The sequence below is a fragment of the Typopeltis vanoorti genome, chromosome 10 (assembly GCF_054136105.1).
Source record: "Typopeltis vanoorti isolate ZY-2024b chromosome 10, IOZ_Tvanoo_1.0, whole genome shotgun sequence".
In the NCBI taxonomy this organism is placed as follows: Eukaryota; Metazoa; Arthropoda; class Arachnida; order Uropygi; family Thelyphonidae; genus Typopeltis; species Typopeltis vanoorti.
Window position 1 is genome coordinate 140,381,522 of NC_143558.1, and position 19,407 is coordinate 140,400,928.

At 34.7% G+C, this 19,407-nt stretch overlaps 1 protein-coding gene across 1 annotated transcript in view; it reads right to left on the minus strand.

Annotated features, from left to right (window-relative positions):
• LOC150102839 (RNA-binding protein 28) overlaps nt 1–19,407 on the minus strand; it is a 230,136-nt gene that overhangs the window by 92,791 nt on the left and 117,938 nt on the right. The window contains exon 9 of the mRNA XM_090399233.1: nt 7,881–8,081. Within this exon, the coding sequence (XP_090255359.1) occupies nt 7,881–8,081 (201 nt within the window). The remainder of the gene's footprint in view (nt 1–7,880; nt 8,082–19,407) is intronic.

Sequence of the window (19,407 nt, forward strand, 5' to 3'; positions counted from 1 at the left end):
ATAAATGATGGTTCACATATTTTTATCTTTGAGTATTTCAAATATACCAACCAAATATAGCATTCTCCTTCATTGTTGTTTTCTAATAAATCCTAAAACAAACCGATTGTTCCCCCACTGTAGAAGTATTCAAAGTTATCCAGCAATTAATTGCATTGGGCCAATTAAGATGAGCACTGATGCGCTATGCACTCTCAAAACTTTCATGCATCGATAAAAATGCAATCATACAGTTATGTGCATCCGCAGAGTGTGGGGGACAATGGGGAACTCCCCCCCCCCACACACACAGATCGAGTAAAAAATTCCACAAATTATAATCATAAAAGTGATTGAGATATGTAACTTTACACCCTCGACCATGGGACACTTTTTCTGTCTTAGAATTTTATTATGGGTTGGCCTGATTCAGCCCATGGCCGGGTAGCCATAGAACACATGTTTTAGTGCAGCATTAAAGCACATATTCCTGTTTTTGGTTCTGATTTGTGAAAAAAATGAACTGTTGTGAACAGTGACCCATGTTCATTTGCCCTCTGTGTCTAGTGAATCACTGAGTGAAGTGTGAATTGTAAATTTATCGTGAAACAAATTTAAACAGAAAAATACATTTTTAAAAGGTAAGTGTATGTAATTTAATATTATTTTACTTGTTAGTTTTATTATTATTATTTTTTTTTGCTTTTAAACTGAAATAATTTGATTTAGGATTTTGGGATTAATTAGTTAATTTTTAATAAAATATGCTGGTCAATTTTTTTATATATGAAATTGTGCTAAGAACTGTATTAATTCCTTTTTTTCCCAAGAATTAAAGATCATTAAAATTGATGTAAAATGAAACTAATATATTTATAATGTATTTATCATCGACAAATAATTACATTAAAAAATGCTAAAAGACGTTTATTGATGTAATTATTTAATTACATCAATAATTATCAAAATTTATTGATGTAATTATTTGTCTCCAAGCTTTGTTCCCCACCTCCTTCCCAGAAAATTTTCTGTGGACACCCATGCACACCGTCAAACTGATGTGAATTTGTAGTGTGGGTTGCATAACCCAAACAACAGCACACCCAACCGAAATGGGCACGTGACACCACTGGTCAATATGTTGGGACCTCATATCGTAGGCATTATTGAGACTTGGCTATCAAATTCAGACACAGTATTTTTAGTAAGGATAGACAGGATAGGAGAAGCAGGGGCGTGCTGCTAATGATATTGGATGATTTGAATCCAGTAAGTGTTGAGACATATGATTGTAGTACTAGTAACAGTATTTCATGTGGGAATGAATCTGAAGCCAGTTTGTGTGAAGTGAAATCTAACAAGATCAATTACATAGTGGGGCATTGTTACAGACATGGTGGATGGTTGCTAGTGATGAAAAAATACGCCACCAAATAGAGAATATGGGTGCAAAAAGAGTAATCATAATGGGAGACTTTAATTATTAAAATATTGATTGGGTAGCAGTAAAATCTCATGGGAAGAATGAAACTGAATTTACTGAGCTGTTGCAGGATAACTTCCTTGTGACAGAAGGAACTCAAGGTCAAAGAGTGTTAGATTTTATTACAGTGTCAGAGGGCATTTCAGTTAAAGACATAACTATTCTGCCTCCAGCTGGTGACACTGATCATGCGGTACTCACTTGGGAAGTGACTAAGTTCATGAATGTCCCATTCAGAAAAGGTTACATGCTGAACTACAAAGCAGGAAATTATGACTAGGGTATATTGAGTTCAGTGGAATGGTACTGGTTGCTAGATGGTAAGAATATCGACACTGCATAGGAAAAATATTTTGATTTTTTCTTGTGGGGGAGTTATGTGAAGGACACAGTCAATGCAACTAAAGTGGACAGCCTAGAGAGAATAACATCTCATTTCTGCTGCTGCTGTGTTCTCCATCATCCTCTGGCATGCTTCAGAACCTGGTGAGAGAGAGACTATCAACTTGACATTGTGCATGCTACTAAAAGAGCACATGTGGAAGCATACTGATTTTTTTACAAAAACTTGGTGAGTGTTCCTTCTCATTTGTACAATTTGCAAATTATTTGAGGATGCTTTAAGTATATTAAAACTAGAGAGGTCCAATGTAGACATGTATAGCATATAAGTTAGCAATTACAAGAAGGTATAGAGAGATGATTTGATGTAAAACAGGTGATTGCAATCTCACTGTTATTCATCACCTATGTAGATCACACTGTATAATGAAGAATGGCATTAAACCTAGTATCAAAATCAGGACTATGACCCAGTTTTTATTTATGCAGACAATATCATATTCCTATAACAATCACTGCCATCATCACCAATAAATCTAATTATTTGAGGATGCTTTAAGTATACTGAATAACTGCTATAAGAAATTTCGTAAGAAAATCAGCAATAATAAAAACATTTATGAAGCAGAAGCAAGGAAGACCTCAAATGTTTTCTCAACAGAAAATGCAGTTTTAGGTACAATTTCTAGTGAAGACAGCACATTAAATATGGAAATAGGTTATGAAATAAACAATACTGGTATGGTAGGGCACAGTCGAATAAACTTATATGAATAAAAAGAAACATTTGCCAAAAGATCAAAGTATCACAATGTGCTGAAACCAATTTTATGGATATGAAAGTTTTTTAACATGGTTTTGCCAGGGAACCAGGATGAACAGCTAAAAGTCAGCTACTGGAACAAATCCTAAAACCCACCCCAAACTCAACATTACCAGAGTTCAAGATCAGTACTATCAACATAAGAAGCCCGACAAAAAATGGAGCTAGATGAGGAATTGGATAAGTACCAGATAGACATAATAGGGATGACTGAAACAAAAACTTGGTGAGATCTTTCTGAGCAATAAATACAAAATGTTACATTCAGACAATGACAATCCAGGAAAAGAAGGAGTAGCCATAGTATTCAACACTAAATATGACGCTAATCTTCTTGAATGGCAGGCAATATCAAGTAGAGTGATGTGGACAAACATCAGAATGGGGAACTGAACACTGAGACTTATTTGTGCCTGTGGTCCATAGAAAGTTCTACTATGGTACAAGCAGAGGAATGTTTTGAGGCTTTAGAGAAAGAAACTGACACAATGAAAAAGGAAAAGTTGGTCCTTGTTGGAGACTTAAATAACAGAGTACGAAATAATTCTGAGACATACACAAATGTTTGGGAAAATTTAGAGAAAACAGCAAAGCTAGTAATAATGGCAAATACCTGTTGGATTTCTGCTCAGGACATGGACTGGTTATTACTAAGACAATGTTCCAACATAAAAATGTGCACAAATTCACATGGAGAGAAGAGGCAAGGAATAAGAAAAATCTCATTGACTATGTTATTGTTGATAGTGATGTTTTTTCCCTAGTGCAGGACACCAGAGTGAAAAGAGGATTTGAAATTGGAAGTGATCACCATTTAGTCTTGAGCAGGATAAAATTGAATTTTATATTGAAAAGAATAACATGTAAGAAAGTTTTAAAGGGAATAAAAGTTGAGCACCTCTCAGATGTGAACTGTAGACTAAAATACACAAACATGATTAAAGAAAAAAATGAAAGAGTTTGAGTACAGGAACCAAACCTTGGAGATTCAGTGGCAAGCCCTGAAGAAAAACACTGATTGATTCACCCAGAGAGGCATGTGGTGAGGTTGTCTGCAATGATAGAAAAATCAGAACTCTCCATGGTAGACACAAGAAGTTAAAGAGGCAGTGAAAGAAAAGAAGAAAACATTATCAAAAGTTCTTGGCAAATAAGTCAGCTTGTGATCTTAGAGAATACAGACAAATGTAAGAAAGCTAAACACTGTGTAACACTAGCTAAACAATAGTCATTGGAAGACTTTGGTAAGAACAATAGAAAATAAATATCAAGAAGGTGGCAAGATATTCTGGAGGTTGTTGAAGCTCAAAAATGGAGGAAAGGGTGTTATAAAAGGAATTAGAGATTGATAAAGGTGACATGAAAATGGGAGAAATAGATATCCTTGAAGTATGGAGTAATTACTTCAAAAAATTGCTAAATGAAACAAGCAGTGATGACAGCACAGTGGTAAAAAACCTTCAACAGGCATGCAGTCCATACTTGAAGTAGAAAAAGCCATCAAAAGCCTGAAATGTGGAAAGGCAGCAGGAGTAGAAATGCTCAAATATGGAGGTATAAAAGTCTTACACTTGCTGCAATGCATACTTCAGAGGGCCTGGACAGAGGGACAAATTCCAGATGATTGGAGCAGAGCTCTCGTAGTACTCATATAGAAAAAGGGAAATAAAACTGAATGTGAGAATTACAGAGGTATCTCTCTCTCTACTGAGTGTTCCTGGTAAGATATATGCAAGTATATTTGAGAAACGGTTGAGAAGGATTGTGGAAGAGAAGCTTAGTGAAAAACAAGCTGAGTTCAGGCCAAATAGAGGCTGTCAGGATCAGATTTTCACTTTATGACAAATAGTTGTGAAATCATGAGAATATAACAAAGATCTGTATTTAAGTTTTGTAGATCTGGAAAACGCATATGACAAGGTGCCAAGAGAAAAGCTATTCAAAACGCTAGTCTTTATTCGTGTTGTAAGTCAGCAGTTAGAATTGAAAGAAATACAGGAAGGTAGTTTAATGTTAAATCTGGTGTCAGACAAGGATGTATATTAGCCCCTCTGTTATTCATTATCTATATGGATCACATTATGAAGGAAAGTGGTCTTAAACCTGATATCAAAATTGGAGGTGTTAATCTCAGCTGTTTGGTTCTGAAATCAACATTCTGAAAACAAATCTGAAAGCAAAATTGCTTGATGTTATACTTTGAAATAAATCCACTACAAGTCTGCAAGATTCCCTGACTAAAGTGAATAACTGTTGTAATAGATATTGTATGAAGGTCAGCATTAAAAATACAAAAACAATGAAAATAGGAAGAAATATTGAAAATATCAACTACAATGTGAATGGAGAACATATAGAACAAGTAAAACATTTCATCTACTTAGGCACGATTTTTAGTGACGAAGGTAAGTTCATCATCAACAAATTCCTGACATGTACCCTCAAAGGGTGTACAGAATATGATAGTACTAAATGAAAAATTTACATTATTACTAACTTCCTGTATAACTGAGAGGAGACCTTTAAAGGAATGCAGAGAATCGACCAGGGCTTCTGACCTAATGTCCAATCCTCACCTTCTCGTGGTGCACCTTGTTGGATATCTACCTGGATACTGAACGAATGAGGAGGGACTGGAAATTTGGGATTTAGTCTATCAAATTGTATTCTTATTAGCGTAAACCAATATACAAAATGATCGTACAACATGACAAAATTTCACGCCAGTTGGGGCGTCGCCCGGTTAAACAAGGGCCCCCCATTGTTTTCGCCAGGGAACCAGGGCAAACAGCGAAAAGTCAGCTACTGGAACAAATCTGAAAGCAAAACCCAGCTCAACATCACCAGATGGTAAGTTAAATATGGAAATAGACAACAGGATCAACAAAGCTGGTATAGTAGGAAGTCAACTGAATAAATTTATATGGAATAAGAGAGAAATTAGCCAAAACACTAAATTAGCTGTATACAAGACAATGTTTAAACCAATTTTAACTTATGGATCTGAGAGCTCGTTTAGAAGTAAAACACTTGACCAAAGACTAGAGCCCGCAGATATGAGAGTCCTAAGAAAGATTAGGGGCATGACAAATGGCACCAATGGCAATATCATATTAAAAATGAGGATGTTCGGAAAGAACTTGACATTGTCAGCATCCAGGAATGCATTAGTGGGAGCTTTCCTGTTTACACACAGAGCTGCAGGAGGAGGATAACTGCTTATTCTGAATCAACAGTGTTTAACCTTTTTGGTCTGTGTATCACATGTGTTCTGTAGCTCTGTTAATATTTAAATTTAAAGGGAACTTTTTTAAGAGACACACTTCTTATAACATGACATGTAATTCTCTTTATTTACATCATAATGTGGTCTCAATACTGAAAACTACCCACAGAATTGCATTGCTCATCAAAGCATTCAAGACATGTTACAGAAAAATATTCTGAATTTAATACTATGCACTTAGCTTGTCCATGAAAGATAGCTATAGATGCTGCTAACATCTTGAGAAAATTCTTTGAAAATCAAGATTGTACCAAACATATGCAATGAGGTTATGCATACAAAATATCTTTTCCTTCATACAATAACACAATCCAAACATTTATAACTTAATGGCGAATCCTGATCACCTCATTGGAAGCACACACTGAATAATTGTAAGGTAAGTGTAATGTATTGCTATACACAAGATGTTCTGTGAAGCAGTCAATGTAATATGTGAACCCTGATCTCAGGTGGTATGGTCACACAGAATGGCAAGGTAAGATTAGCAAAACAAGTGTTCTCTGCCAGGTTGGCAGGAAGAAGACTCAGATATAGGTAGACTGATATGGTAAAAAGTGCCTTAGAAGATAGAAATATAAGATCTGATAATTTTGGAGTTTCGACAGATAACAGACTGATTTGGAGGAAAATTATTGATAGGAAGTTAGTAATAATGTAAATCTTTAATGTAGTACTATCATATCCTGTACATCCCTTGAGGGTATATACCAGGAATTTGATTAATAAGTTTTCTAACCCAAATAAATCTTATAGCTTAGAAATAAAACAACTGATCAAAAATTAGACACCAGCAATATGAAAAAAACAGGAGAACGAACAGATGGCATCCATGATAGAAGTATACTAACAATTGGGATATTAGAAAGTAAGCATTCTTTGAATGCTTACTTCCTAATATCCTAATTTTGCTGGAATAAGATGCACAAGAAGAAGCCAAAGATCTAGGTAGATTGATGCAATTAAATGTGTATTAGTAGATTGATATATAAGGATGTCATTTTGCATCTTTACAAGGCCTTGATAAGACCTGACGAACTACTGTGTGCAGGTCTGGTCTCCTAGTTTCTGTTGTAATTCTGATACAGTGGAGAGAATATAAAGGAGAGTGTTAATAATGATATCGGGATTGTGGAATTCTGCAGTCCTGACAAAAAAAAACTAATATGATGTAATCGGTCAATATGTTACCATCTTCCTTTTAAGTTCAACATCTGATGGATGCAGTAATATTAAGGGTCTTTGAAAATAAATTAATATGATATTCTGTATTTTTAAAACATAACTATAAAGTCCATGAATATATTTATGAAATATTTTTCATAAAGGTTTTTGTTAACTTTCCAAAAAAAAGCTACGAATTTGTCAACAAGATAACTGCTACTGCATAGTGCTGTATGCATTCATGCTGGTTTGGTCCGAAGTGGCAAGTTAGCCAAAATAAGTTCAGTGACCAAACTTGATCAAAAAATTTTCCTAATAACTATCTGAGTCAAAGATTCACACATAGTCAAGAGTCTATATTTCTGCAATGCCAACCAAGAATACTGATTGAATGAATATGAATATTTTAAAATGCTTGCATGAATGAATGAGTGAGTTTTTATGCTATTTATATATGTATGCTTAATGTTTTTTTTCCCCATCTGTATTTTTGCATGAATTATGCCAGTAAATTTATGATCCTCTTGTTAATTTAAATAAAAGCTGTGACCATCTCATATGCAGGAAGTCATCATTTTTTGAGCTCCTCCTCATTAGGAAAATACAGTGGGCTACCAAGTCAGCATGTTTCATAAATGGTTACATCCAACATCATTACAAAAAAACACAGTATATATATTTGATCAAACAGATTTTACTCAATTATATGTAATATCCTTTTTAGTTTTCAGTGCATCACTAATTACACCAAATCAACATATCAGAATAAAACTTATAGTATAAAATAAAGTTAAAATTAATACCTTTAATCGGGCTGTGAGATCAGATTGAGAAACCCCTTCTGACGCATCAGAACCAGCCCGAATCAAACCTTCTGTAAACAGATACAGATTCCTATTGTCTTTTCTTTTTGTAATGCCTTCTTTCCTCTTTTCTTCCATTTCTTCTCTGCTTAATGCCAAGGTCACAATTAAGTTACGACCATCTAGGAATATGCCACCTGACTAAAGAAAGACACCTCATAATAATATAGTAAAATTATATATATTTTGTCAAGTTATTTAAACATAACATACTTCGTATCGACTGTGGAAGCCTTAAAAAAAAAACAGTGGAAATAATCTGTTATTTCGTATGGGGTCCCCCCCCCCTGCTCTCCTGATCATCTGTTTATATAAGATAGAAGCTTACAGTAAGTTACCAGCTCTCTAATCAAACGTGACTGCTAATTCAGTGATATCTGTAATGGCTTCAAGTAATAAAATAATTAAAAGGGCAAAACTAAATGCACTTTTCAATTGTAACAGTAAAAGATGAAAATGGCTCTGCACATACACACACACATTACAGAAAAATCTGTTAATCCCGCCCCTACCTGAGAAGTGGTTTTGGACTGCCTAATCCTAGTATACAAATTAAATTTTAAGTACCTCAATTTTTTTTTCCCTTCCATTCACTGCTTACCCAATTTTATCAGTTCTAGAAATATAACTGCTGATTTATTCAACACTTCTGCAGTACAAAAAAAAACTACGATGCAACACAATGGTGTATATACATAATTTTTAAGGGATGTGGGGGATTAGGTTTTTTTTTTTTTTATAATCAAAGTTATAGTACTGCCTAGCAATGATATTATTACTCAGGTACTTTTAGGACTTAGTGAAGAAAATTACTATGGATAGGTATAATAAACACACAAGATATAACTCCCATACTTATCATATTCCTTCTTATTTGTTAACTGATAATACATTAACCACTTCCTCTGGCAATTTATTTTATTTACTCGTCATGTTACACTTTTGTTAAATTTAACTCATTCTTCCAGAAATTACCATTTTGATACCACATAACCAAAGTTTCTGACAGACACTATCCTATAAAATCCCTTTACTAATATATGTCTTTATCACATAATTTTTTTCCATGTGTTTATTAAACCTTTGCAATCATTAATTTCCTTAATCTAAATGGATTAAGGAATCATCTTCATCAGCTTCATTCACACAAGTATAGCTGCAGCAGATCAACCTCCTCCACTCAGTTCTGTCCAAGGCCATTTTTTCTTCTAGTGTGACTTGGAGATACCCTCTCAATCTGTCCAGAGGCATCATTGTTTAGATCTTCCCTTACTTCTTTTGCCTGGTGGCTTCATCTCCAGGACTCTCCTTCCCACATAGTTTTTATCTTGAGCATAACATGACCAAACCATCTTACTTTACAACTCCTGTGAGAGTTCTTTTGACACCTTCTTCAATACAGGTTAGCATAGGCATCAGCTTTAGATCTTGCTACTGCTCTCTTTGCCTTTTTCTTTGATTCTCTATATTCTATTCTGCTATTCTCGTCACCTACTCTGTCCCACTTCTGCTTGGCTATTTTCTTTTCCCTAATACCTCACTATACCTCATTGCTCCACCATCACATTTCCTTGTCCACCTTAATATTTCCTGTTGTCTGACCCAACACCTCTTTCCCAATATTACAGATGTTTTCCATTTTGTTTACCCATTTTCCAGCTCCCATTGGTTTATTTTCAGCCATCATTGCTTGCATCTTCTTGATGAACACTTCACTAAGATTATTTTCTCCCAGCTTACATCATCTTATTTTGATGATTTCTTTTGTTTGCTTCTGTTTCACCCCTTTTATTTCCACTTGGCAGAATAGAAGGCTGTGCTGCTCTGCCACTGCCTCTCTTGGTTTTACTTTGCAATAATTTACCATCATCATATATTTTCTTGTACAAAGTATATAGTCCACCTGGGAGTGCCCCCCCCCCCCCATTGCTGTATGTGAATACATGTGGTTTGGTAGTTTGTGATAGGCATTCACAATATAACAACACTCTCTGCAATTGTAAAATTAGCAATTCTATCACCTTCATTGTTCCTTTTGCTGACTCCATATCTGTTTATTATACATTCTAGGTCTCTCCAAAAATTTTCCTTTTTATCTTCTTCACAGCCAACTAGAGGTGCTCACTAAAGTCAGAATTTCCTCCTTAATGGTATCTCCATCTCGATGTGATAGGGAGGCTTACATGCACTAATAACTTCAAGAGCTATGCCAGGTGGTAGAAAAGATACTGGTAGGGCCTTCCTAGGTGGACAGGTCAAGAGGTAGGGGAAGGGGGGGGGGGGCAGACTAAGAGAAATACCCTGGTTCTCCAGGTTGGGGATTTTGTGTAAGGCTGGTTACCTCAGATGCTTGTACTCGAAAATTCATCAGACCAAAACAATGAAGAATGACCAAGTAAGGATAAAGGTAACCAATTAGGAATCTCGGACATTTTAAAATGTAGCCACGAGGAATGTGCAAAGCATAACAACAAAGGAATTGGAATTAGTAAAATAACTAAAGATTAAAAATATTAATACAGCAGTGATAACAGAAACAAAAAAGAAATTAAAGGAAACAAAAGATATAGTTGGTTTTACTATGCTATATAGTAGAGTGAACCAACATATCAGAGCATCTAGTGGTGTGGCCATTTTAATTGATAATAAATGGAAAAATAGAATATGAAAATACAATTTTGTAAATGATCGGATAACAGTTAAATTAAAAACAAATAAAGGCTACTTAGATGTCATAGGAGTATATGCCCCTGAAGAAAGTAGAAAGAAGATTCAGAACAGTTTTATGAGGAACTACAAAATCAGTTAAATAAATATAATAAAAATGACTATATATTAATAGCAGGAGATCTTAATGCTAGATTGGAAATAAACCAATCCCAAATGTCTTAGGAAAATATGGAGAAATGTGCATGAATAACAATGGTCAAGAACTATTACACTTCTGAACTTTTTTTTTTATCAAAAAAAAATATAAAATAATATACTTGGAATGACAGAGGACCAAGATCTATAATTGATTATATCATTACTATTCAGAAACTAGCTTACAAGTGAGAGATATACATGTTTACAGAGGAAGTGAATTTTTTTCAGATCATTACTTAGTAGTCTCTAAAAGAGAAATACTAGCAAAATGAAGAAAGGAAGTAAATAAGAAAACACAAGAAGTAGAACAAGTATACAAAATATATCTTTTACAAGAAGAAAGCATCAGAATGCTATATCAATCAAGATTAATAGATTACCTAAAAGAAAAACCCAAATCGATGAAGATATAGAAAAAGAATAGAAAACTTCAATAAATATAATCCATGAAGCAGCTTCTGAAATACTTGGAAGAAAAATAAAATATTAAAAAGAAAAACATTAAAAATATGGAACACAGGTGTAGAAAATGCAATAAAAGAAAAACAAAAGGCATACAAATCACACCTTCAAAAACATATACAAAAGAAACAGAAGAAATACACCATAGTACAGAAAGCTCACCAAGATTCTTGGGACAGATTTATCAATAAAATAGAAGACGACATACTTGGAAGACAAGACACAGCCTACAAAATACAATGAAGAAAGAGATACAGAAGAAATCAACATAATACACCATCTGTCCAAAAAGAAACCGAACTTTTGATAGAAAATAAAACACAGGCCAATTATAATTAATCAAATCATTTATTTTAATCAATATACTCTCCCTCAGCTTCTATAAAGTGTTCGGCCCGGTTAATTAATTCGTTAAATGAGTTTTTTATATTAGTTTTTGGGATACTGTTGAGGGTCGTAGTTACTTCTGCTTGAACGTTTTCAATGGTGTCGTATTGCTTTTCTTTCATCGGCAAATGAAGTCGGGAGAAGTCACAGGGTGCTAAATTAGGTGAATACAGTGAGTGATCCAACACTCAAACAAGGTTTTTGCTCAAAAAACTGTCTAACAATGCTTGAACGATGAGATGGTGCATTGTCATACAAAAGTGACCAGCTGCCTGCATCGCGATATTCATGCTGTATGTGACGAAATCTCACTATCAATCACTTCAAAACTTCCAGATAAAACTCACCATTGACCATTTGGCCAGGCAGAACAAATTCTGTGGATAATGCCCTTGGAATCGTAGAAACAAATCAGCATTGCCTTTACTTTTGACTTCTCCAAGCTACTTTTTTCTGGATGCCCCACTTCTGGTGGCCTCCACTCAGCACTCTGGAGCTTTGTTTCAGGCTCATACTCAAAACACCATGTTTCGTCACTAGTAACGATCGTTTCAAGGAAGTTTGAGTCCTTAATCGGTTTTAATGAGGTCCTTCAGTGTTTAATTCGATACATTTTTTGGCTGTCAGTCAACTTGTGGGGAACAAATCGCGAATTCAATTTACAAAGGCCCAAACTCTCAGTCAAAATGTTGTGCACAGTTGATTTTGGAATCCCCAATTCATCTTCAATCAATCTCATGGACGATTTCGGGTTTTCTTTGATGAAATCATGCACTTTTTGGATGTTAACTTCGCTCAGTCCAGTATTTGGGGACTGCCTGGCTTTTCGTCGTCCTCGAGCGTCTTCTCACGACCACTTTGAAATCGCTTAAACCACTCGTAAACTTGAGTACGAGATAAGCATTCATCACTGTATGCTTTTTGAAGCATTTGATGCGTTTCGGTAAAACGTTTACCAAGTTTAACACAAAAGTCAATCGCAGCTCTCTGTTTGAAACTCATTTTCCAACCATTCGTCAAAACACACTGTCGCTCTTGGTACCATAACTCGGTTTCTAATGAAACAAATGTCATAAACAGTTGACACAACACTAATGAAGGTTGCTGCTTTTGACAACAAAAAGGTACAACAGGTGGTGCCACTAGTTTCTTCTATTTTCGAAAAGTTCAGTTTCTTTTTGGACAGAGGGTATACAAGAGAAACAATGGATAGACCATTATAAGAATTTATGGTATGACATAAATTTAATAACAGAAAATAATAATGAAGAAATCAGTACTGATATAGTACCAATAAAATTAGAATAACTAAAGAGCAACAAAGATATCAAAAAACAGAAAAACAACCGGATTAGATGGCATAAATACAGAGCTTTGGAAATATAGTGGAGAAAATTTATATCACAGATTCTTAAAATTAACAAATAAATGTTGGAGGAAATGTTAGGTTCCATCAGAGTGGTTAAAAGCTAAGGTTATATCTATATTTAAGAAAGGAGACAGAGATAATCGTAGAAATTACAAAGTTTATTAAACACAAGTTACAAAATTTACAGTAAAATCCCGAACAAATAAAAGACTTAAAAATATTGCAAATGATCTACTCTCAGAAGAACAAAATGGCTTCAGACATGGAAGATCATGTATAGACAATATTTATGTTTTAAAACAAATTATTGAAAAAAGATGAGAATTTAATTTAGAGACTCATGGCCTTTATAGATTACAAGCAAGCATTTAATAAAATACGCAAAGAAAACTATGGAATATAATGAAAAAACAAGAATATTCATTTCATTTGGTATAAGCTATACAAAGTTTATATAAAGATACAAAAATACAGCTAGGTAATAAATTAACAAAAGAGATTGAAATAAATCAGGGTGTCAGACAGTGATGTAACTTATCTCCAACTCTATTCAATATTGTTATGTCCTGAAGGGGCTAAGAAATGTTTAATGTAAATTATTCAGGTCACAACTTTAATGCAATTTAGGCAGAGAATATGGAACATTGGCAATTGGATAAGTGTAAGCTGTTTACAAGTGCAAAACAAATATAAATTAGGAATCACATGAATTTGTATAGTAAGCTTTTATATATAATCTGTATTAAGTGTAGACCAGATATAGATCCATGTAAGCTGACAAATCCACTAAAAAAAAAAAAAAAAAAAAAAAAAGACCAGTCTCTAGTACTAAATTAGCAAGGCCAATGAGTCAAGGTTCAAGGGTCACTTTTGCCATTCCTGCATTATGAAAAACTACTGGAAAAGGAAATCTAAGCGTTTTCCAGGAAAGGAAAGCGGGCACACGTGATATTAAAATAGAGGGAGCTAAGGAGATTGACATTAGCTCACGTGACCGCGTTGGCACGCATCGCGAAGATCGAGAATTGCCGAGAGGAGAAAATTAAACAAAAAGGCCTTGCAAGCACGACTCGAGATCTTTTTTCCTGGATTCCTGGTTCCTGATCTCTCGGACAGTGGTCAAGATCGTCGTCAGGGAAGTTTCCTGGCCAGTCGGGGAAGGCATTTGGTTCGTCTGTTGTAGCGTTCATTGGGCCAAGCTATGTTCGTGCTCTAGGATAGCTGTGCATTGTCGTGTGACGGAAGAACCAAATTGATGCCGGCCGTACAAGGCAACATGCTACCTCCCAGTTTTCCTGATGAGATTCTACTCGCTCAGATTGACGGAAGATATCCTCTAAAGGGACTATATTGAAGGCCTTGATGACCAGACAGGGCAGGAACAAAATTTAAGAATTCAAGGACAGAGAAGGTAACGTAGACTTTTAAAATCCTATTTCCTGTTATAGAAGAGAGTGAATTCCCTGTGAGAACATTTGTAATGGACTAAGCTTTAAGGGACTGTAAGAACGTTGTATGCTATAACTAGGCATAGGCCCGAAATAGTGCCTAGATTTGTTTGCCCACGAAGCCGAGTAGATATCTGATTACGCTACGCTAAGCTTAATGTACAAATTATGTTATTGTGTTAACTCAAGGCCACGTGCATCAGAATGGCATGATGATTACCTATGATATTATACAAAATTGAATGTATTAGTGGTTATTGCAATTTAATATGTGTAATTAGTATAAATTATTTAGAGCCTTTGATCTAAATTGAGTGCATCACACTAACCTGTTTGAATTGTATAATTGTACATCTCCTTAAGGCTCATTAAACTGTTTCATTTATGTACTTGCCTGATCTGCTTGTGTTATATGAATTCAAAACCACCACTCATAAAAAAATCAACGAACTAAGTGGGATAAACCCAAGAGAATAAATATATTAAGCGAGCCACGACTGTAAGAAAGAAATAAGCAAGCGGAGGGATAAGATTAATCCTGATTCTAGTTATCATATATCACTCTGAAGGGGTCACCCTGAGCAAGAATCCTTTCTATCATAGGTATTAGCTGGCACAGTGAAAAAATAAATGTGTTAATACTTATAGGGTGAACTCCATCAGATTGATGTGTGATAAGTTGATGTTTAGAAAGTAAAGAGGCCAATTAGACTGCAATGATCCTAAGCAATAAATTAATTTAATAGGAGACCAGCGATTTACTTGCATATGTGAAAGAGCTAAGATAATAATAGCCATGTATTAAACAAATAAAAGAGGGAATTCAATAAAAAGAAAAAGGGTACAATACGATATATAAATAGTACAACAAATAATAGCGTGGCCAGTAGGATTTGATAGAAGAGAGAAAGGATATTTAAGTAAAATAAGGTATCGTGGTAAGCCAGCTATAAAATTCAGAACGAGGATAGGAAATAACGATAACAATATATATATATTGATCAGATTATTATTAAAGTATGGTAAACAACAATAAAACAAGGTATCCAGTTAACCAGAAGAACTGTTATCAATACAATGAAGATGACCTTCAAAAATGAGAATTAAGCAAAATAAGCCAACAATACAATTTAAAAATCTCACAGAAAAAAACAAAAATCATGGCATTTTTGAGATCATGTTAGATCAAAAATAGTTATAGAGAATAAAATAATAGAACAGATGACACAGTTTAATTATTTAGGTGGAATATTAACATATGTAAAAAATAAAGAAATTTCAGAAAATCTGTGGAACAATTAAAAGGACACTGAATATAAAAAAGGCAAGAAACTGAACGAAAATTTTATCAAGTAATGGCAATTCTCACTCTGTTATATGGTTCAGAAACATGGACTGTTAAAAAGAAAGATGAAAGTAAAATACAAGCTCCAGGGATGAAATAAAATTGGACCATATAAGGAATGATGACATCAGAAAAGAACTAGATATTTATAATGTAAATGAAAATATCAAGGAATATAGAGAGAAATGGAAAGACCATCTATTTAGGATGGAAAGATATCGGCTACCAAAAGAAGTGGATTGATATAGACCAAAGGGAAAGAAAGAGTGGGGCATGGGGGAACCAAATGCCTAATCCTTGAAGAAAAGAAGAAAGTCAGAATTTCACCATCAAGGTTCTATATACACCACAATCATTCTATCTGATATTCTATTCACTTCTAACACATTTTCTTTAAGTTTCTGATTGAGCACAATTTCCACTCCATTGTCTGTTTATGCCACAAAATAACTTGTATCCTTCTCTGCTGAATCAAGTCTACAACCTTTCAGCTCCTTCCATTGAGGGAACCCACAATCAGGGTTCCTATTCTGTGAAGCCCTTTACATCTTTGGCTTTTCTCCTCTCCTCTGAGCTATCTTTTTTAGCTGCACCCACTCTTAATATGGTAGCCCTTGCTCATTTTTTGTAGGGGCCAGTTGAAGTCCACATGTCACTTCTGAGGTACACTACACCCTAGCTCACTTCATCATCATCATTCTCATCCTCATATAATCATTAAAGCAACTATTAATCTATAAAGCAATCCTCATTCTCATAGTCAATTTTATTTCACTATGAGAATGAGAATTATGAGTAATTGGGAATAACAGTTAATTATTCACGATTACTCACCAGTGCACTCATAATTAAATTTAATGGAATAAATACGGTACAGAGAATAATTAAATAGGTTTAATAGTTCCTATATTTCATCTTTGTCACAGAGACATCAGGAATACACTGTTAAAATTGCAATGACACAAAAAATAAGTGGAAGAAATTAGACTCCTCTGAGCCTAAAGTCTTAATAAGAGGCACCCTCTATGGATGCTGTTGGGAAGAAGGTTTAAAAATTAAAGTTTCCCAAATCTTGGGAGGTTTAACACAACTATATTTATTTAGATTAGGCTGATGTTTTAAATTTGCTGCCAATTGTAAAAGTCTTTCAAGTTTGTATGTGATGCAATGAAGCATGGCAATTTTTTTCCCCCTCCAATCTGTTCCTGTGTAAGGTACACAAGGTGGTCTGTTAGACCTGACTGACCATAGTTGTGGCAGCAGATGTATCTCTTGTGTTCACCAAGGTGGCTTCATCGCCAGCAATTCTCTTCCCACATAGCTTTTGTCTTGCTACATAACATGACCAAACAAACATGTTGGTAGATCTCCAAATTTAACCTCAATATAATTTGAAAGAACAAGAAACCTTATAAACACCTGGAAACATTCACCAATGCACTTTCTTTACAATTCCTTGTACTAACACTCCCACAAAAAACTGAGCCATCCAAACAGTAGCATAGTAGTTTTGATATGGCTGTAACACAGTCTAGTAAAAGAATAAAAACTTCTTTATCTCTTTTCATTAGTGTTCTTCCCAACAATATGGTAATTCTTAGCAATAATACCAAAAAACAGAATATTGAAGAGAGGCTGAAGGTGTCCCATTCTATTTTCATCATTATTTAAAGATGAGTACTTCCTTTGGAGCTAAAGCAAAGTTATGGCCAAGAATGTGGGCAATGATAACTTCTTTCTTAAGCTGAATTGATGATATGTTTATCATCATCTATTCTAGAAGTAAATGAGGATTTTTTTATTTTCTTGGCTAGATTAATGAATTTTTGTATCGATGGTATGACCCTCACTTTTTTAAAATTCTATTTTGTGCTGAGATGTCGGAGATATTCAAAAGAATTATAGAAAGCTTGGCGTTCAGCTTGTTGCACAACTCTTCCTTAGTAATCAAACAGTGCTGTTTGTGGCCCAATTCAATAAGGTGCATGTAGCAACTTCAAATAATGGAAAAAATACAATGGAACATCTACAGTATCCCTTCCCATATCACTAATAATATCTGGTATAAAATTTTAAAATCAGCAAAATCTCCAAAAAGAAATCTCATGAAGAACTTCATCATCATCACGAACCATGGGCTTACTGCCCGTTGGTGTCCGATACCTTCCCTTAGTAAATCTATGCTATTCATTGCAAAGTACAGATTCTCTATCAACCCATTTCTGTTCAATGTCTCCTTCACTATCTTCTTCCAAATTTCTTTGTCCAGTGCACAGTGTTGCAGTTTCTGAACACTCATTCTACACCAGTCCTTTATGTCATCTATCCATTCTCGGTATTGTCTACCTCTTCTGTTTATACCATCCATAATACCAAACATGGATGTCTTTATTTTCAAGTCCTCACTCATTCTGCAGATGTGTCCAAATAATTGCAGCTTCCATTTTATGATCTTCTGCATTAGATTCTCCTTTGGTTGTATCTTCCGATAGAGCTCTTCATTTGCGACTTTCTATACCCATCCTATTCTTAGAATCTTCCTGTAACAAGTTCTTTCAAATGCCAAAATTATTTTTCTTGATTCCTTATTTATTACCCACATTTCTGTACTGTATGGATCTGTAAGAGTACTGGAAATGTGCTTAAGATGCACGTTTCCAGTACTCTTAGTTTTGTTTGCAGGCTGATCACTTTACTTTTCCAGATGTTATCTATGGCCTTCAGATTTGTTCTTCCCTTTGCAATCCTGATCTTTATTTCTTTTGTACAGTCCAAATGATATGTCATTTTACTTCCTAAATATATGAATTGTTCTACATTTTCTATATCAATTCCATCCACTTGCATCTTTTGTTTCATGTTCTTCTAACTAAATACCATTGTCTTTGTTTTTTCATAGTTCATAACAAGTCCAAATCTTTTCCCTTCATCATTTAACAGTTTCAATGTTTTTTGCAGTTCTTTTTTGCCTTCTTCAATAATAACAATGTCATCTGCAAACCTCAGATTGATAACTCTCATCCAATGCACTGATATTCCTTTTACATCTTCCTCCATTTTATCCATTGCTCTTTCTAAATGTGCGATGAAAATGACCCCCCCCCCAACGACTGGTTTGTAGCCTAACGGTGCCTCTCTAGCTCTTTTGTTAAGAAGGAAGCCAATTCCTGCTTCGTGCTTGATGTCATGCCCTGACCATATGACTTCGCATCCATGTATATCTCCTAATGATGCCCATTGCATCTCCACCAGTCCTAGTATATCACACTGATATCTCTTCATTTCCTCGCAAAGTAGTTGCTGAACTTGAAAAATTAAGAACTTGCTGAACTTGAAAGGCTATGCCAGAACTAGAATATCATTATCATCACTAAAGCAGATAAAGGTAACACTACAATAGTACTTGATCACTTTAAGTATGATTTAAAAATATCCTCCTTACTCAGAAATCAATCTGCTTACCACGTAATTCACTCTAACCCTGCCCAAACATAAAAAGGTACTCCAAAATTATATACCGGCCTCCAGAAATAATATAAAAACTTAAACCTTATAATCCCAGCCCTCTCCAGATTTATGGATTACCAA